The 21992-nt window shown below is 44.5% G+C and overlaps 1 protein-coding gene across 3 annotated transcripts in view; it reads left to right on the top strand.

Annotated features, from left to right (window-relative positions):
- The window catches only part of LOC109874384 (pro-neuregulin-1, membrane-bound isoform), an 82379-nt gene extending 71098 nt beyond the window's left edge, over positions 1 to 11281 (top strand). For 2 of the 3 annotated variants that reach the window (XM_031809493.1, XM_031809494.1), the window contains 3 exons: positions 2445 to 2575; positions 8190 to 8390; positions 10120 to 11281. In XM_031809493.1, coding sequence (XP_031665353.1) covers positions 2445 to 2575; positions 8190 to 8390; positions 10120 to 10825 — 1038 coding nt within the window. In that variant the 3' untranslated portion in view covers positions 10826 to 11281. The remainder of the gene's footprint in view (positions 1 to 2444; positions 2576 to 8189; positions 8391 to 10119) is intronic. The other variant, XM_020466269.2, reaches the window with a different exon arrangement.
- Positions 11282 to 21992: the final 10711 nt, after the last annotated feature.

Raw genomic sequence — 21992 nt, 5'->3', positions numbered from 1 at the left:
TGTGGGTTGTCTGAGAATTTATATCACGACTTTTGATGATCCTTGCTTGGGGTCTGAGCAGATTATTTGCTGTGATTGCAAACGTAATAAAATAGTGGTCCGAAAATAGTGGTCCAGGATTATGAGGAAAAACATTAAGATCCACAACATTTATTCCATGGGACAAAACTAAGTCCAGAGTATGACTGTGGCAGTGAGTAGGTCCGGAGACATTTTGAGTTGATGATGACTCCGAAAGCCATTTGGAGTGGGTCTGTGGACTTTTCCATGTGAATATTAAAGTCACCAAAAATTAGAATATTATGTGCTATCACTACAAGGTCCGATAGGAATTCAGGGAACTCAGTGAGGAATGCTGTATATGGCCCAGGAGGCTTCTTAGCTGTACCTATAAAAAAGTGTTTGAGTAGGCTGCATAGATTTCATGATCAGAAGCTCAATTTTTTTGTAAATTGAAATTTGCTATCGTAAATGTTAGCAACACCTCCACCTTTGCGGGATGTGCGGGGGATATGGTCACTAGTGTATCCAGGAGGTGAGGCCTCAATTAACACAGTATATTCATCAGGCTTAAGCCATGTTTCAGTCAGGCCAATCACATCAAGATTATGATCAGTGATTAGTTCATTGACTATAACTGCCTTGGAAGTGAGGGATCTAACATTAAGTAGCCCTATTTTGAGATGTGAGGTATCACAATCTCTTTCAATAATGGCAGGAATGGAGGAGGTCTTTCTTCTAGTGAGATTGCTAAGGCGAACACCGCCATGTTTAGTTTTGCCCAACCTAGGTCGAGGCACAGATATGGTCTCAATGGGGATAGCTGAGCTGACTACAGTGACTGTGCTAGTGGCAGACTCCACTAAGCTGGCAGGCTGGCTAACAGCCTGCTGCCTGGCCTGCACCCTATTTCATTGTGGAGCTAGGGGAGTTAGAGCCCTGTCTATGTTGGTAGATAAGATGAGAGCACCCTTCCAGCTAGGATGGAGTGTTTGTGGGTGAGTTCCAGAAAGAGGGCCAATTATCTACAAATTCAATTTTTTTGGAGGGGCAGAAAACAGTTTTCAACCAGCGATTGAGTTGTGAGACTGCTGTAGAGCTCATCACTACCCCTAACTGGGAGGGGGCCAGAGACAATTACTCAATGCCGACACATCTTTCTAGCTGATTTACACGCTGATGCTATGCTGCGCTTGGTGACCTCTGACTGTTTCATCCTAACATTGTTGGTGCCGACGTGGATAACAATATCCCTCTACTCTCTACACTCGCCAGTTTTATCTTTAACCAGCACATCTTCAGATTAGCCTTAATGTCAGTAGCCCTGCCCCCTGGTAGACAGTGTATGATCACTGGATGATTCGTTTTAAGTCTACAACTGCGGGTAATGGAGTCGCCAATGACTATGGTTTTCAATTTGTCAGAGCTGTGGATAACAATATTTGCACACCTGGATTGTACAATATTGGTACATTATTTTATTTTTTATTCTACATGCTCTGTCAAGTTGGTTGTTGATTATGTCTAGACGGCCATTTTCAAGTCTTGCCATAGATTTAAGTCAAAATTGTAACTAGGCCACTCAGGAACATTCAATGTCATCTTGGAAAGCAACTCCAGTGTACATTTGGCCTTGTGTTTTAGGTTATTGTCCTGCTGAAAGGTGAATTTATCTCCCAGTGTCTGTTGGAAAGCAGACTGAACCAGGTTTTCCACTAGAATTGTGCCTGTGCTTAGCCCTATTCCGTTTAGTTTTATCCTTAAAAAACTCCCTAGTCCTTGCCGATGACAAGCATACCCATAACATAATGCAGTGGTAGTCAGTGATGTTTTGTGTTGGGTTTGCACTAAACATAACGCTTTGTATTCAGGACATAAAGTTAATTTCTATGCCACATTTATTGCAGTTTAACTTTAGTGCCTTATTGCAAACAGGATGCATGTTTTGGAATATTTTTATTCTGTACAGGCTTCCTTTTTGGAGTAACTATAATGTTGTTGATCCATCCTCAGTTTTCTCCTATCACAGCCATTAAACTCTGCAACTGTTTTAAAGTGACCACTGGCCTCATGGTGAAATCCCTGAGAGGTTTCCTTCCTTTCGAAAAAGAATTATTCAACGTTGACATTATGGGCTGTTGTGTGTATGTTGGCCAGTGACACAATCTCAATTTATTCCATTTTAAATTCAGGCTATAAAACAACAAAATGTTGAAAAACAAAAAACAACAAAATGAAAAAGTCAAAGGGTTTGAATACTTTCTTAAGGAGCTGTATATATTTTATATTTTATATTATATATTTATTATATATTGTATATATTTTTGTTGACTTGTTTCAGAGTACATAGAGCTACAGGATCTGCACGTTTCATAATGTGAACGTGATTTCATGGCCTTACTATTGACACTTCTTTTGATTGTTTCCCGTTTCCCTTCTTATAGCAATTTGTGTCTAAAAATGCATTGCCCACACAGCATCTACTCGTGAAGGAAACGGAAATGTCTTTCTCCACGAGCCAGTACACATCATCAGTGCATCAATCAACAACGGTCACCCACACCTCCAGTCAAAGGTAATCCTGTACAATCCTACACGGCAGCTTTCCTTTTTCCTTTCCTTCCTCCCATCTGTGAAAGTCGTCCGCTTTTAAAAAGAGATGAGCAATAGCGCTTGCTCTAAGAAGATACTGTAATAATGTGTCAAAGATAAAGTCCTAATGTTCTGTTCATCTCCTTCAATCTGTCATAACTGTCAACATGCATTACAGCCTCTGTACGCTATCTTAATCGAACTCCTTCTCATTTCACCCCAGCCAACCCCACTTTTCCTCCTTTCCTCTATCCTCTCCGTTTATGTCAGGGGTTTGAAAAGCAATGAATTCACATTGGGGGGAATTCCGACCGCAGTTAAGGCACGTAAATTGAGCGTAATGATCTTTTTATGATCTTTTCTCTCCATGCGTATTCTGACCTTGAACTTAAGCATGAGAATAGTGTGTTTTTCACCTGCTCTCCGTTTGGGGTGGAGATTGAATAAAGAGAGTGTGTCTACAGATACGCCGTATTCTGACCTTCACTTAATTAATTATAATTCCACCACCTTTACACGCGAGGAAACCGTGAATAACATCTAGTCAATCTACCGGTTCCAAGTGGAAATCTTTTTCAGATAGAAATACACCATTCTCCATGCACAGTCATTTACAACTTGATGAGAGCTAGGTAAATGAGGGAGATAAGGGAGTTGTATATATAAATGACACTTGTTTTAGATATATTTTACCTTATAATCGATGGAGACGTGAAACCAGTCATATGGTAGCAAACTGAAGGATATCAACATATCCATTTCCCACAGTACAGCTTATGAACTGCTGTGCCATTATGCAGAATTTAAACTTTTAACTTATGTAGCCTGAGGAACAAGGTTCATGAAGTCAATAACTTGCTTGTAACAGATTACATTCATATTCTGACTATCTCTGAAACTCACTTAGATAATAGCTTTGATGATACAGTGGTAGCAAAACATGGTTATAACATCTACTGAAAAGACAGAAATGCCAACAGAGGCAGTGTTGCGGTCTATATTCAGAACCACATTCCTGTAAAGCGTAGAGACAATCTAATCTCTTCCGGCGCCGACAGAGATGGCTGCCTCGCTTCGCGTTCCTAGGAAACTATGCAGTTGTTTGTTTTTTTTAGGTGTTATTTCTTACATTAGTACCCCAGGTTATCTTAGGTTTCATTACATACAGTCGAGAAGAACTACTGAATATAAGAGCAGCGTCAACTCACCATCAGTACCACCAAGAATATGACTTTCGCAAAGCGGATCCTGTGTTCTGCCTTTCACCCAGGACAACGGAATGGATCCCAGCCGGCGACCCAAAAAAATTACTTCGTAAAAGAGGGAAACGTAGTGGTCTTCTGGTCAGACTCCGGAGACGGGCTCATCGTGCACCACTCCCCAGTATACTTCTCGCCAATGTCCAGTCTCTTGACAACAAGGTTCATGAAATTCGAGCAAGGGTAGCATTCCAGAGGGACATCAGAGACTGTAACGTTCTTTGCTTCACGGAAACATGGCTCACTGGAGAGACGCTTTCGGAGTCGGTGCAGCCAGCTGGTTTCTCCACGCATCGCGCGGACAGAAACAAACATCTTTCTGGTAAGAAGAGGGGTGGGGGCGTATGCCTTATGGCTAATGAGATGTGGTGTGGTCACAAAAGCATACAGGAACTCAAGTCCTTCTGTTCACCTGATTTAGAATTCCTCACAATCAAATGTCGACCGCATTATCTACCAAGGGAATTCTCTTCGACTATAATCACAGCCGTATATATTCCCCCCCAAGCAGACACATCGATGGCTCTGAACGAACCTTATTTGACTCTTTGCAAACTGGAATCCATACATCCTGAGGCTGCATTCATTGTAGCTGGGGATTTTAACAAGGTTAATCTGAAAACAAGACTCCCTAAATTGTATCAGCATATCGATTGCGCAACCAGGGCTGGCAAAACCTTGGATCACTGCTATTCTAACTTCCGCGACGCATATAAGGCCCTGCCCCGCCCTCCTTTCGGAAAAGCTGACCACGACTCCATTTTGTTGATCCCTGCCTACAGACAGAAACTAAAACAAGAAGCTCCCACGCTGAGGTCTGTTCAACACTGGTCCGACCAATCTGATTCCACACTCCAAGACTGCTTCCATCACGTGAACTGGGAAATGTTTCGTATTGCGTCAGACAACAACATTGACGAATACGCTGATTCGGTGTGCGAGTTCATTAGAACGTGCGTTGAAGATGTCGTTCCCATAGCAACGATTAAAACATTCCCAAACCAGAAAACATGGATTGATGGCAGCAATCAGGGCAAGGTGACCGGAAATATGACCGAATACAAACAGTGTAGCTATTCCCTCCGCAAGGCAATCAAACAAGCTAAGCGTCAGTATAGAGACAAAGTAGAATCTCAATTCAACGGCTCAGACACAAGAGGTATGTGGCAGGGTCTACAGTCAATCACGGATTACAAAAAGAAAACCAGCCCCGTCACAGACCCGGATGTCTTGCTCCCAGGCAGACTAAATAACTTTTTTGCCCGCTTTGAGGACAATACAGTGCCACTGACACGGCCTGCAACCAAAACATGTGGCCTCTCCTTCACTGCAGCCCTCGCAAGGCTGCAGGCCCAGACGGCATCCCCAGCCGCGCCCTCAGAGCATGCGCAGACCAGCTGGCTGGTGTGTTTACGGACATATTCAATCAATCCCTATCCCAGTCTGCTGTTCCCACATGCTTCAAGAGGGCCACCATTGTTCCTGTTCCCAAGAAAGCTAAGGTAACTGAGTTAAACGACAACCGCCGCGTAGCACTCACTTCCGTCATCATGAAGTGCTTTGAGAGACTAGTCAAGGACCATATCACCTCCACCCTACCTGACACCCTAGACCCACTCCAATTAGCTTACTGCCCAAATAGGTCCACAGACGATGCAATCTCAACCACACTGCACACTGCCCTAACCCACCTGGACAAGAGGAATATCTATGTGAGAATGCTGTTCATCGACTACAGCTCGGCATTTAACACCATAGTACCCTCCAAGCTCGTCATCAAGCTCGAGACCCTGGGTCTCGACCCCGCCCTGTGCAACTGGGTACTCGACTTCCTGACGGGCCGCACCCAGGTGGTGAGGGTAGGCAACAACATCTCCACCCCGCTGATCCTCAACACTGGGGCCCCACAAGGGTGCGTTCTGAGCCCTCTCCTGTACTCCCTGTTCACCCACGACTGCGTGGCCACGCACGCCTCCAACTCAATCATCAAGTTTGCGGATGACACAACAGTGGTAGGCTTGATTACCAGCAACGACGAGACGGCCTACAGGGAGGAGGTGAGGGCCCTCGGAGTGTGGTGTCAGGAAAATAACCTCACACTCAACGTCAACAAAACTAAGGAGATGATTGTGGACTTCAGGAAACAGCAGAGGGAACACCCCCCTATCCACATCGATGGAACAGTAGTGGAGAGGGTAGCAAGTTTTAAGTTCCTCGGCATACACATCACAGACAAACTGAATTGGTCCACCCACACAGACAGCATCATGAAGAAGGCGCAACAGCGCCTCTTCAACCTCAGGAGGCTGAAGAAATTCGGCTTGTCACCAAAAGCACTCACAAACTTCTACAGATGCACAATCGAGAGCATCCTGGCAGGCTGTATCACCGCCTGGTACGGCAACTGCTCCGCCCACAACCGTAAGGCTCTCCAGAGGGTAGTGAGGTCTGCACAACGCATCACCGGGGGCAAACTACCTGCCCTCCAGGACACCTACACCACCCGATGTTACAGGAAGGCCATAAAGATCATCAAGGACAACAACCACCCGAGCCACTGCCTGTTCATCCCGCTATCATCCAGAAGGCGAGGTCAGTACAGGTGCATCAAAGCTGGGACCGAGAGACTGAAAAACAGCTTCTATCTCAAGGCCATCAGACTGTTAAACAGCCACCACTAACATTGAGTGGCTGCTGCCAACACACTGACTCAACTCCAGCCACTTTAATAATGGGAATTGATGGGAAATGATGTAAAATATATCACTAGCCACTTTAAACAATGCTACCTAATATAATGTTTACATACCCTACATTATTCATCTCATATGTATACGTATGTACTGTACTCTATATCATCTACTGCATCTTTATGTAATACATGTATCACTAGCCACTTTAACTATGCCACTTTGTTTACATACTCATCTCATATGTATATACTGCACTCAATACCATCTACTGTATCTTGCCTATGCCGCTCTGTACCATCGCTCATTCATATATCTTTATGTACATATTCTTTATCCCCTTACACTTGTGTGTATAAGACAGTAGTTTTGGAATTGTTAGTTAGATTACTTGTTGGTTATTACTGCATTGTCGGAACTAGAAGCACAAGCATTCCGCTACACTCACCTAAAGCCCATTCTGGTGGGAAGCTGCTATAGACCACCCAGTGCTAACAGTCAGTATCTGGATAACATGTGTGAAATCCTTGATGTGTGAATGCTTGATGTGATATCAACAGAGAAGTATATTTTCTGGGTGATTTAAATATTGACTGGCTTTCATCAAGCTGCCCACTCAGGGAAAAAAATCTAACTGTAACCAGTTCCTGCAACCTGGATCAGGCTGTCAGTCAACCTACCAGGGTAGTTACAAACAGCACAGGAATTAAATCATCAACATGTATTGACCACATCTTTACTAATGCTGCAGAAATGTGCTCCAAAGCAGTATCCAGATCCATCGGATGTAGTGATTACAATATAGTAGCCATATCTAGGAAAACAAAAGTTCCAAAGGCTGGGCCTAATATAGTGTATAAGAGGTGATGAAATATGTTTTTTTGTGATTCATATGTAGATGGTGTAAAGAATATTTGCTGGTCTGTGGTGTGTAATGAGGAGCAACCAGACGCTGCACGTGACACATTTATGAAACTACTTATTCCAGTTACTAATAAGCACACGCTCAATAGGAAAATTACTATAAAACTGTTAAATCCCCTTGAATTGATGAGGAATTGAAAAATTGTATGGTTGAGGGGGATGAGGCAAAAGGTATCGCAATTAAGTCTGGCAGCCCAACTGATTGGCAAATGTACTTCAAATTAAGAAATCATGTGACGAAACCAAATAAAAATTAAAAGAAACTACACCATGAAACAATATAAAGAATGATAGTAAAAAGCTTTGGGGCACCTTAAATTACATTTAGGGGAAAAAAGCCAGCTCTGCTCCTTCATTTATTGAATCAGATTATGGCTCATTCATCACAAAGCCCACTGATATTGCAAACTACTTTAAGTGCTATTTTAATCCTTTAAAAACTTTTGTGGTTTTGTTCTAGCCTGCTTGGAGTGTAAGAATGGAAGTTTTAGCAGATTTGGGACTATTCTATTGGTCCATTAAGCCGGGCAAGCTCAATCAAGCCCAGCTGAAGTATTTGAAATTATTTATAAAAGTATTTGAACCCAGGTTTGCAATAGACATGTTTTAACGTGTTTACAGCTTACATCAGTGTCTGAAGCAGCCAGTGTTATGCATCATTTAAGAGAAGCAATTAATTCCCCTCTTCTGTCTACCCTCTTCATTCTCCTCTGTCTTCCCTCAGCTGGAGCAACTGCCGCAGCGAGAGTGCCTTCTCTCACAGCTGCTCTGTCTTGGTGATGTCATCAATGGAGAACAGCCGGCACGCCACGCCCATCCACCGGGGTCGTTTGGACGCCACGGGCGGCGCCAGAGACCTGAGTGTCTACCTAAAGAACACCCGAGACACGCCAGACTCCTCCAGGGACTCGCTGTTCAGAGACAGGTAGGAGAAAGATGCCCTAATGGTGCTAATGGTGCTACGTGCTGCTTTACACACAATAACCTCCCTTCAGCCCATACAACTAATTGAGGGTTTGTGACTAATGATAGGTCATTAAGAAGTGGCAGACACTGAGTTAAATAGAGATATCCATTTAAGAATAAGGTATATTTTAGAGATTATACTTGATATCATGTTTAGGGAATAACATTCATTTTATATATCATGGCACTTTGTTTATAAATATACAGCAAACCAAGATTTAATCCAAGATTTGTGGTATTTCCATTGCCATGCTATCATTTTCTTTCTTCTGAATGAAATAGTTATTTTTTTCTATGAGCTGTCCTATTGTAACGATGTGCACTGAGAGTCCGGAAGCAAGTTCAGGGAGTGTTTCAATAAATAAACACAACATAATGTAAAACAAGAAACTAATGTGCCTGCCTGCGGCTATGGAATCCTGACCTGTTCACCGGACGTGCTACCTGTCCCAGACCTGCTGTTTTCAACTCTCTAGAGACAGCAGGAGTAGTAGAGATACTCTTAATGATCGGCTATGAATAGCCAACTGAAATTTACTCCTGAGGTACTGACTTGCTGCACCCTCGACAACTACTTTGATTATTATTATTTGACCCTGCTGGTCATTTATGAACATTTGAACATCTTGGCCATGTTCTGTTATAATCTCCACCCGGCACAGCCAGAAGAGGACTGGCCACCCCTCATAGCCTGGTTCCTCTCTAGGTTTCTTCCTAGGTTTTGGCCTTTCTAGGGAGTTTTTCCTAGCCACCGTGCTTCTACACATGCATTGCTTGCTGTTTGGGGTTTTAGGCTGGGTTTCTGTACAGCACTTTGAGATATCAGCTGATGTACGAAGGGCTTCATAAATACATTTGATTTGATTTTGATTTGAACCACGAACAATGCACAGACAGGAAACAGAAACAATAACACCTGGGGAGGGAACCAAAGGGAGTGAAATATGTAGGGAAGATAATCAGGAAGGTGATGGAGTCCAGGTGAGTCTGATGATGTGCAGGTGCGAGTACCGCTGGTGACAGGTGTGCGCCATAATGAGCAGCCTGGTGACCTAGAGGCCAGAGATGGAGCACACATGACACCTATATTTAGACTTCACAAACAGTCCCTCCTAGATCAAACCTAATGGACAATGATGACTTCATAAATCCTCATTAGTAAACCAATGTGGTGCTGATGAGCGCAGGTGTAACCGTGTTGTCAGTCGAGCTGTGCAGCAAAGGTCACAGGCCACACTGAGTCAGAGAGAACCCATCTGTGCACATAACTCTAATGACTGGCTGGGGCAGACGGAGACAAATGCTCCAGTGTTCTTCACATCTGTGTCTCTGTCCTCCCCACACATACTAAGAGAAAGGCCTATACAGTCCTACACCTGCTTGATGAAATGGATCGGGAATGAATGTGTATCCTGAACAAGAGTAGAGGAATGTAAAAAATAAAGTATTTGAGTGGAGACTGGTGAATTGCACTGCACTTCAGTAAAGGAGCCTATGCTCATCGGCTGTGCACTTGAGGATTTGACTGTACCTATAGGGAACAAAATGTAATGCTATGGATTTAGTTATTTTAGCTAAAAAGCATGTGTCCCTAATAAGGATTCAAGTGGTGTCCATGCATACAGTTGTGTGTTCTCACTTTTATGTTCCTAATCGATAGTGGCTTCTCTTTTGGTCCTGTCTGTCAGGTATGCATCAGCAATGACCACCCCAACACGCCTGTCTCCTGTGGAGTTGCTCTCTCCCGTGACCCCGGCCTCCCCTCCTTCTGAGATCTCGGCCCCACTGTCCAGCCTGGCCACCTCAGTCCCCTCGGTGGCAGTCAGCCCCACTGGCGAAGAGGAGGACCCCCTGCTGTTCACCACCACGCTGTGGCCCCGTGACAAGCTGCCACGCCCCGACCACCACCACAGCCAGTCCAAAAGGAACTGTGCCCACTACAACTATGGCCATAAGGCCCACAGCCCCCCGCCCAGCCCGCTGAGGATTGTCGAGAACGACAACTACGAGACAACGCAGGAGTACGAGGCAGTCGCCGCCAAGGTCGTGGTACCAACCGTTCCCCCGCAAAGCCTCCCTAAAAAACTCACAAACAACAACAATGGCCGCTGTGCCAATAGCACAAAGCCCAACGGCCACACGGCGGGCCACAAAACGGAGTCCAACGACCGAGTCAGCAGTACGGCGAGGAGTAGCTCGGAGAGCGACACGGAGGAGGACTATCGCGTGGGAGAGGACACGCCCTTCCTGAGTTTACAGGATTACATGGCTGCAGGTGTGGAGCCACTCACAGACAGCTGCAGAACTTACCCAGCACTCCGACTCTCCCCACAGGATGACCTGCAAGCCAGGTTATCCAGCATCATCGCCAACCAAGATCCAATTGCTGTATAATGTCAAACATTTTAATATCGCTTAGAAAAATACTTAAAATACTTCAAAAATAAATAATAGTCACTACTAAACTTTTATTTTCTATAAATTAAATATTTGCACAAAAAAAGAAAGACAACGTTTATTTTAGCAAAGTAGTGAATAAAGTATTTTATAAATAAATAGAAATGTGTACAAACATGCTCATATCATGAAAGAAAGTGCCATATACACTACTATATACCAATGGTTCAGAATATTTCAATGGAGAAAAATATTAATGGTGCCTTTAATTTCCATTTGATGTGCTTAAGGGAACTGCATCATGACTCTGGTCCATATATTCATAATTTTCTTCTCGCTGTTGGCGTTTCTACCTGACCCTTAAAACAAAAGAATCCACCAGCACTATGGATTACCTATAATGACCTGTATGAACTACTCACTGTAAGCTCAATACAATGGTATTCTACTGAATCTGCGATGTTGCTTATGTGTTCAAGTGCATGTCATTTCTCTCCATTTACATGAATGCAGTCATAGTCTACTTACAGAGGTGCATACAACAGTATTTAGTGTTCACCTAACACAGCACCAACATTTTATACACTATTTCAAGATTTCCACACTCACTTTTGGTTGACTCAAATGGTAAAATAAAATTTGATTCCTATTTTTTTAATGCTTTTCTTGGCCTGTTAGCTAATAACACATTAATTACCAAGTCAATGACCTGGGAAGAATATTGAATGTGTAATCTGATTAACATGATTAAATATTTGTATGAACATAACAAGATTCAACAACTGAGACACAAACTGAACAAGTTCCACAGACATTTGACTAACATAAATGGAATAATGTGTCCCTGAACAAAGAGGGGTCAAAATCAAAAGTAACAGTCAGTATCTGGTGTGGCCACTAGCTGCATTAAGTACTGCAGTCCATCTCTTCCTCATGGACTGCACCAGATTTGCCCGTTCTTGCTGTGAGATGTTACCCCACTCTTCCACCAAGGCACCTACAAGTTCCCAGACATTTCTGGGGGGAATGGCCCTAGTCCTCCCCTCCGATCCAACAGGTCCCAAACATGCTCAATGGGATTGAGGAGGGACATGTCAGGGTGAGCCTGCAGGAAGGGTACCACATGAGGGAGGAGGATGTCTACCCTGTAACGCACAGCGTTGAGATTGCCTGCAATGACAACAAGCTCAGTCCGATGATGCTGTGACACACCACCCCAGACCATGACGGATCCTGCCCCTCCAAATCGATCCCGCTCCAGTGTACAGGCTTCCTTTGACGATAAACGCAAATCTGACCATCACCCCTGGTGAGACAAAACTGCTACTCGTCAGTAAACAGCACTTTTTGCCAGTCCTGTCTGGTCCAGCGACGGTGGGTTTGTGCCCATAGGCGACGTTGTTGCCGGTGATGTCTGGTGAGGACCTGCCTTACAACAGGCCTGCAAGCGCTCATTCCAGCCTCTCTCAGCCTATTGTGGACAGTCTGAGCACTGATGGAGAGAGTGTGCGTTCCTGGTGTAACTTGGGCAGTTGCTGTTGCCATCCTGTACTTGTCCCGCAGGTGTGATGTCCGGATGTAACGACCCTGTGCAGGTGTTGTTACACATGGTGTGGTAGCAGAATCAGAATTAGTAACATTGTTGTTGTTTTATTTATATAATAATGCTTATGTGTGTATTTGTCATTAGAATGTTTTCTTTTGGATAATACTGTTGGCAGTTATCCCTTCTCTGCTAGGGCTTAGTCACTAGGGGCCCAGAGAGGGGAGAGGTCAGGCTTGTATTCTTAATGGGAATGTGTCTGTAACTATTACACGTCCCCTCTGAGGTTACCCTTATCTTGATTTAGTATATGACCTAAGAGGCTCACTGTCTTTTCTGATCTTGCCCCAGGAGGTGGTGTGTTTGATATGGGAGTATCTAGAATTGACAATTGATATATGCCATTGGATGAGGTAATGTTTTGGTCCTAAGTGGAACCAAGAACGAGATAAGAACTTCGTCTAAGAGGGCAAACTGAATGATAATTTATAGCCAATGCTGTCTGGCTATGGGATACTCCTCTCTAAAGTAAAATCTTGCTTTGTGTAATGTTCCTAAGATCTGTTATTTGTCATGTGAGTTTAGATGGGTGTGTCTTTGCTATAAAGGATCTCAGTTGCCATCCTGTCATCCCGTCTCCCTGTAGCGTTGTCTTAGGCGTCTCACAGTATGGACATTGCAATTTATTGCCCTGGCCACATCTGCAGTCCTCATGCCTCCTTGTAGCATACCTAAGGCATGTTCACACAGATGAGCAGGGACCCTGGGCATCTTTCTTTTGGTGTTTTTCAGAGTCAGTAGAAAGGTCTCTTTATAGTGTCAGCTGTAAGCTGTTAGTGTCTTAACGACCGTTCCACAGGTGCATGTTCATTAATTGTTTATGGTTCATTGAACAAGCATGGGAAACAGTGTTTAAACCCTTTACAATGAAGATCTGTGAAGTTATTTGGATTTTTATGAATTATCTTTGAAAGACAGGGTCCTGAAAAAGGGACATTTATTTTTTTGCTGAGTTTAGAAGAATTAATCAAATCAAATCAAAATAATTGGGTAAATTGGGTAACGGTTAGTATCTTGGGACATTTACTGAATGCACTATGTATATCCTTGCCATTATTCTGTGTATTGCGTTCTATATAATAGATGTATTTAGTAATCTCTGGTTAAGCAATACTCTGTACGATTCTTGCTCTCACTATAGCCACATCTCATGACTTGCAAGTCCAAATTGTAGAGATATGTACTGAATGAATGATTGAATATATGACTCAGTCTTTCAACAACACATCTGTGTGTAGTGCATTCTGGGGATCAATGATAAAGCACCAATAAGGTACATAGCGAAAGCTTTTTCATTTGTTTCAATTGTGTTTTAGTATGCTAGTCAATTTCTGCATTTTTGTCCTCCTAAACATTTTGGATAATGTAAAACATTTTGGATGTTACATTATCCAATCTGTTATTTTGTGTGAATACAGTACATATTTGTTTTCAGCTGTCCGACTTTGTGTTCTCTGTGTAATATCATCAACATGAACATATTTCATTATATAATATGGATGTTATATCCCAAGGATACATTTAGGAGTCATGCTAGACAGGAACCACATGAGATATGGGTTGAATGAGTATTCATGGCCTGCCGAAGACTGTCACCAATAATGTATCACTATAATGAATAGGTAACTAGACAGATTTTCTTTACTACATGATCACATCACCCGTAAAGATTAATTGTTTCCAAATGGTAATTTCCTCATAATAATCGACAGTCTTCAATCTGCTTGTCGCCAGCATTAGCATGACACTATGTTATAAAGGCTTTCCCCCCCTAAATGATTTGTTTGTAATGATGATGGCCCAATCTGAAATGTATCAACAGATATATATTTATTTTGTGTTTATTTATTTTGTGGTCCTTATTTTTTTATTTTTTTACAGATGACATATTTTAATCAGCGTTTTATATATTTCTGTCACGACTTCGGCCGTTGTTGGTCCCTCTCCTTCTTCGTGCGGTGTTCGGCGGTCGACGTTACCAGCTTTCTAGACACCACCGATCCATGTTTCATGTTAGTTTTGTCTTGATTATTTACACACCTGGTTTCCATTCCATTAATTATGTTCATTATTTAACCCTCTGATTTTCTTCTCTGTTTTGTGCGTTATTGTTTGTCATGTGGGTTCTCGTTCTTCGTGCTTTAGTTTATTGTATATGTTTATGTTCCTTGTTGGAATCTTAACATTTATTGAGTAAATCTTGGATTATTACTCAGAACTGTGTCCTGCGCCTGACTCTGCATTTATTCAATTTTACCAACGGCCTCACAGAGTAATGCACCAATATTATGGAGTCAGCAGGTACAGCCAGCAGGTACAGCTAGCCCTCCTCTCCCAATGGAGGAGCGTGTTCAGCAGCACGCGACCATGTTACAGAGTCTCGGTACAGCCATGGATCGCCTGCTGCAAACCATGGACCGATGGGAGAGAGAGGGTTTTCCACTCCCCCCTTCAGCACACTCCCAGCTCCCACAACAACCGACCCAGAGATCTACACTTCCTACATCATTAGAATAAAGTGGGATTCGACTCTCGCTCCCGGGAGCATATGATGGAACGGCTCCCGGGTGCCAGGGTTTCCTTCTCCAGCTAGAGCTCTACCTGGCAGCTGTTCAGCCAGCCCCTTCAGGACGCGAGAGAGTGAGCGCCCTCATCTCTTGTCTGACTGGAAAAGCACTAGTCTGGGCCAACGCTATCAGGAGAGAAGATGGACTGACGTTGGACAATTACGAAGATTATGGGGAACGCTTGTTCCATTTAAGACAAGGGATGAGGAGCGCACAAGAGTTCGCTCAGGACTTTAGAACTCTGGCCGCCGGCACAGGATGGAATGAGCAGGCCTTGATCAACCACTACAGGTGTAGTTTACGCGAGGACGTTCGCAGGGAGTTGGTCGGTGCTGGGGAGGTTCTCCAGGTAATCGAGGTGGCAGCGGAGCACTGGTGAATCATCTCAGGTGATTAGGCACACACCTCACCCAGAGCTCCCTGTTTGCACACGTGGTTGAATGTTGCCTTTCCTGAGTTGTCCCAGCATAAGGCGCTAGTAGATTCAGGTGCAGCTGGGAACTTTATTGACCGTACCTTTGCACTTAGTTTAGGGAATCCTATTGTCCCTGGTGATGTCCCCTTCCCTGTACATGCCTTAGATAGTCATCCATTGGGTTCAGGGCTAATCAGGGAGGTCACAGCTCCACTACGTATGATAATGCAGGAGAAACATGAGATAATTAGCCTCTTTTTGATCGACTCTCCTGCGTTTCCTGTTGTGTTTGGCTTTCCCTGGTTGGCCTCTCATGATCCTATTATTTCGTGGCAACAGAGGGCTCTCAAGGGAAGGTCTCATCAGTGTTCAGGGAGGTGTGTAGGTGTTTCCTTAGGTGCCACCACGGTGGAGAGTCCAAACCAGGTATCCACCATGCACATTCCTCCTGAATATGCCAATTTGGCACTCGCCTTCTGTAAAAAGAAGGCGACTCAATTACCACCCCATCGACCGGGGGATTGTGCGTTAAATCTCCTGGTAGGCAATGCAGTCCCCAGGAGTCACGTGTATCCTCTGTCACAGGACGAGACGGTGGCTATGGAAACATATGTCACCGAATCGATGGGACAGGGACACATTCGGCCTTCCATTTCTCCTGTCACCTCAAGTTTCTTTTTTGTGAAGAAGAAGGATGGAGGTTTGCACCCGTGTGTGTATTGACTATCGAGGTTTGAATCAGATCACTATAAAATACAGTTACCCACTACCTCTTGTCGTGTCTTTACTATCATTAAACTGAATACATCGTTTTTTATCAAAGATTCTCTGTAATTAGTTACTCGATTAAACTGAATAATCATGTAACTATAATGAACTAGGAAGTTGGGACACCAAGGAAAGTATTCAAATTACAAAGTTATTATTTCCCAATATAACCTTTCAGATATTTTCATATCTGATCAATAGTCTTCTGATTAATTATTTATTTATTTAACCTCACGTTAGACTCATTCCAAACTTCATAAATTGTTGGTTATCTGCACGAACCCAGTCTTCACTATGAGTCATCCATACATCAATTGTCTTAAATAATTTATTTATTACTAACTAAGTAATTCACAGAAATGCATAAACAAACCGTAAATATGGTTACATGAAATGATAGAATGTGCCCTAGTGGGCTGAACCAGCATGGCGGCTTGTTTGACAAAAGGGGAGTGGGGGTCGACTAAGAAGTCACGACAGAGTTAATAATTATAACAATTTAAATGCTAATCCTTTCACATGAACGCTCACTCATTTGGGAACAATTGCAATCAATATCAGTGTGTGGTCTTGATCGCTGGTGAAAAATCTTTCTTTTGTAGAATTGTCCGTCTCTCTCTCTCCCTCGCTCTCTCTGTCTTGGTTAGAGGGGATAGTTCAAAGTGGCATTCGTTATAGAATGGATGTTTCGGCGGTTGTCATTCTTTGCGTTCAATGATACCGAATTCCTAGCTGCAGACAAGTAATCAATATCAAAGACTTGTTCTTATTCTGTCGGTATCGATAGTCTAAGAGTTTAACCACGTGGTATGGTTGAAAGATCCAGCAATGGTCTGCAACCTTTAGTCCCCCTCCTAATGGTAAAAAACATGGTCTGCTGATAATTTCTCAAAGTTGGTTTTTATTCGGAATGGCAGAAAGGGCTGTCCCAGGATGTCTGACCCTAACTGGGCTCAGGGGCGGTCCTCTGATTTAGTTCAAATCAAAAGGGAATTGTATTTTTCTTCATTAAACAGTCCACAATCATATTACACCATTATACAAACAGTATCATCCTCATTCATCTTATACAACAATTAGATGTAAACCTCATCTGAGGCTATTATGTAAACAGCGTTATGGTAATGTGGCCACACCGTCTCTCGAGCTTCCCAAGTTGTGAAAAACGCACCAGTTTGTAGCTGGATTCGTCACCGATCTTTTACACTTTCTCCGGAACATGAAACTTGTTCGTACCTCAAGTTCTGTGAGGTGGAAGGATTTCCTTTGTCTCCTTGAAAAACTACTCGGTATAACTGTGTGTCCATGAGGCAGGGTCTTCCTTAGGAATTTACGACCGCACTCTGCACCCAGCAGTCTGGTTGTAGAAGCAGAGAGTGGGGGATGGTGCTCGCTGTACTCAAAGAGGGCAACATCATCACACTCTCATAGCCAGTATTTCAGTCATTACACAGGGCGCACTTCTTCACAAAATTGGACCTCAGGAACGCTTACAACATGGTGCGTATTAAGGGAGGAGATGAGTGGAAGACGGCATTTAGCACTACTTCTGGGCTCTATGAATATCTCGTCATGCCGTACGGGTTAATGAATGCACCATCAGTCTTCCAATCCTTTGTAGACAAGATTTTCAGGGACCTGCACGGGCAGGGTGTAGTGGTGTACTGATGAGTTTCTGATATACACCGCTATACACGCCGAGCATGTGTCTCTGGTGCGCATGGGTGCTTGGTTGACTGTTGGAGCATGACCTGTATGTCAAGGCTGAAAAATGCCTGTTCTTCCAACAGTCCATCTCCTTCCTAGGGTACCGCTTTTCCGCGTCAGGGGTGGAAATGGAGAATGACTGCATTTCAGCAGTGCGTAATTGGCCGACTCTTACCATGGTAAAGGAGGTGCAGCGGTTTTTAGGGTTTGGCGACTACTACGGTCAGGTAGTGGCTCCCATTACCTCCTTGCTGAAGGGGGGACCGGTGTGACTGCAGTGGTCAGCGGACAGGGCTTTTTGTCTGAAAGCGTGGAGACATTGGCTTGAGGGGGCTAGACACCCTTTCCTAATTTGGACCACCGCCATCTGACCACCGCCATCTGGAGTACATTCGGGCGCTAGGAGACTGAACCCTCGCCAGGCGAGGTGGGCCATGTTTTTCAGCCGCTTTGTTTTCACTCTATCCTACAGACCAGATTCCCAGAACATTAAGGCAGACGCACTGTCCATGATGAATGACATGGAGGAGCAGTCCGCAGAGCCTACTCCCATAATTCCTGCTTCTTGCCTGGTGGCACCGGTGGTATGGGAGGTGGACGCGGACATCGAGCGGGCGTCACGTACAGAGCCCACTCCGCCACAGTGTCCAGTTTGGCATCTGTACGTTCCGTTGGATGTCCGTGATCGTTTGATCTGTTGGGCCCACACGTCACCCTCCTCGGGTCATCCTGGCATCGGTCGGACAGTGCGCTGTCTTGCTAGGAAGTACTGGTGGCCCACTTTAGCTAAGGACGTGAGGGTTTGTCTTTCCTCCTGCTCGGTGTGCGCACAGTGTAAGGCACCTAGACACCTGCCCAGAGGGAAATTGCAGCCTCTTCCCGTTCCACAACGACCGTGGTCACACCTGTCGGTGGATTTCGTGACTCATCTTCCCCCGTCACGGGGTAATTCCACGACCCTAGTCATTGTGGATCGGTTTTCTAAGTCCTGCCGTCTCCTTCATTTGACCGATCTCCCTATGGCTCTACAGACTGCGGAGGCCCTGTTCACCCATGTATTCCGGCACTACGGGGTGCCTGAGGATATAGTTTCTGATCGGGGTCCCCAATTAACATCTAAAGTCAGTAGGGCATTTATGGAGCGCCTGGGGGTCTCGGTTAGCCTCAGCTCAGGTTTTCACCCCAAGAGTAACGGGCAGGTGGAGAGAATTAACCAGGTTGTGGGTAGGTTTCTGCAGTCCTATTGCCAGGACGGGCCGGGGGAGTGATCGGTTTTCATCCCCTGGGCGGAGATGGCCCAAAATTCCCTTTTGCCAGTCTTCCACTAACCTATCTCCTTTCCAGTGTGTGCTAGGTTATCAGCCGGTCCTGGTACCTTGGCATCAGAGCCAGATCGAGGCTCCTGCAGTGGATGAATGGTTTCGACACTCGGAGGCGACATGGGACGCTGCTCATGTGCGTTTACAACGGGCCATCAGGCGACAGAAGGCGAGTGCCGACCTCCACCGCAGTGAGGCGGATCGGGTCTGGCTCTCGACCCGAAACCTGCCCTGCCGGAAGCTGGGTCCGTGGTTTGTGGGGCCATTTAAAGTCCTGAGGAGATTGGACGAGGTTTGATATAGGTTACAACTTCCCCTGATTATCGTATTAACCCCTCGTTCCATGTGTCTCTCTTCAGGCCGGTGGTGGCTGGTCCGCTCCAGCAGTCTGAGGTGCGGGAGGTTCCTCTGCCTCCTCTGGACATCGAGGGGGCCCCGGCATATACTGTGCGAGCTATCATGGACTCAAGACGTCGGGCGAGAGGCCTTCAGCACCTCGTGGAGTGGGAGGGGTATGGTCCGGAGGAGAGTTTGTGGGTGCCGGTGGAGGACATCCTAGATCCATCATTACTGCAGGAATTTCACTGCCTCCATCCGGATCGCCTTGCGCCTCGTCCTCCGGGTTGTCCCCGAGGAGGTGTGGAAATTTGAAAAGTGTGGAAATGTTATATTTTGGAACCATTGTGTTTCTCTGTCCCCATTTATATATGATGTCTTCAATATGGGGTCAAACGTCTGTTTACCTTTAAGCATTGAGCATTGATACCGCTATTCAAATAAAAAATGCACACGTACTTTGAGTGTACATACACATTGATGATTAACTGTGTGGCTAGAAACCAGGACAAAATTTCCCGTCACATCTTGATATATCCCTTGATGAATTGCTTTCAATTTATGTAAACACCATGAAAATCTTAAGTACTTTTTAAAAATAAAATATTAAACCAATGTTTTGTGTTTGAGGACCACTACCTCAAAGCCTTTGTCTCTGTAATGGTTCTCGTTGAAAGGAGTGGACCAAAGTGCAGCGTGGAAAGTGTTCATGGTTTTAACCTCTCTGGGATAGGCGGGATGCTTGCGTCCCACTTGGCCAATAGCCAGGGGAAATACAGAGCGCCAAATTCAAATAAAATACTATACAAATCAAACTTTCATTAAATCACACATGTAAGAATTAAAATTAAAGCTACACTCGTTGTGAATCCAGCCAACATGACAGATTTCCAAAAGGCTTTTCAGCAAAAGCATAAGAAGCTATTATCTGATGATAGCACAATAGTAAACAAAGAGAGAGTAGTATATTTCAACCCTGCAGGCGCGACACAAAACGCAGAAATAAAATATAAATCATGCCTTACCTTTGACGAGCTTCTTTTGTTGGCACTCCAATATGTCCCATAAACATTACAAATGGTCCTTTTGTTCGATTAATTCCGTCGATATATATCCAAAATGTCCATTTATTTGGCGCGTTTGATCCAGAAAAACACAGCTTCCAATTTGCGCAACGTCACTACAAAATATCTCAAAAGTTACCTGTAAACTTTGCCAAAACATTTCAAACTAGTTTAGGTAGTTTTAAACGTTAATAATTGATCAAATTGAAGATGGGACTATCTGTGTTCAGTACAGGAAGACGCCTCTCTCAGAAAGTACACTTCAAGTGACACTCATTCAAGATGGCGTACTTCTTCATTACACAAAGGAATAACCTCAACCAATTTCTAAAGACTGGTGACATCCAGTGGAAGCGGTAGGAACTGCAAACAAGTCCCTTTAGAAATCTGGTTCCCTAATGAAAAATAGACAGTGACCTAAAAAAAAAAATCTGAATGGTTTATCCTCTGGGTTTTGCCTGATACATTAGTTCTGTTATACTCACAGACATGATTCAAACAGTTTTAGAAACTTCAGAGTGTTTTCTATCCAAATCTACTAATAATATGCATATCTTATATTCTGGGGATGAGTAGCAGGAAGTTGAATTTGGGCACGCTATTTATCCAAAAGTGAATGCTGCCCCCTATCCCGAAGAACTTTTCATTTTCAAAAACACTCAAACAAAATAACTAATAACTAAAAAAACACAATAGAAAACAAGATCCCACAAAACCCAAAAGGAAAATGACAACCTATATGTGATCCCCAATCAGAGACAACGATAGACAGCTGCCTCTGATTGGGAACCACACACGGCCAAAAACAAATAAAAATAAAAATAAAGGGGGGTACTGTCAGGGCGTGACATGTCCATTTATTTGGCGCGTTTGATCCAGAAAAACGCCCCCCCCCCACACACACACACACTTGAACCTATAGGGGAGGGTCCGGGTGGGCATCTACTCTCGGTGGGGGCTCCGCTGCGGGACACAGACCCCTCCCACTTGAGGCTCCCCCCATTTCTGTGGCGCCTCTGGTGCAGGGATCATTGCCGGGGCCTCCGGACCGTAGATTGGCCTGTGGACCGTCGCTGCAGGCTCTGGACTGGGGACCATCGCTGGAGGCTCCGGACTGGGGACCGTCGCTGGAGGCTCCTTTCTCTGGATCATCACTGCAGGCTCCAGGCCATGGATCATGACTGGAGTCTTCGTGCCATGGATCATCACTGGAGGCGTCGTGCCATGGATCATCACTGGAGGCTCCGGGCCATGGATCATCACTGCAGGCTCCGGGCCATGGATCATCACTGGAGGCTCCGGGCCATGGATCATCACTGCATGCTCCGGGCCTTGGATCATCACTGGAGGCGTCGTGCCATGGATCATCACTGGAGGCTCCGGGC

This window comes from Oncorhynchus kisutch, linkage group LG29, assembly GCF_002021735.2.
Source record: "Oncorhynchus kisutch isolate 150728-3 linkage group LG29, Okis_V2, whole genome shotgun sequence".
NCBI classification, from domain to species: Eukaryota; Metazoa; Chordata; class Actinopteri; order Salmoniformes; family Salmonidae; genus Oncorhynchus; species Oncorhynchus kisutch.
This window is presented reverse-complemented; position numbering and strand designations above follow the sequence as displayed.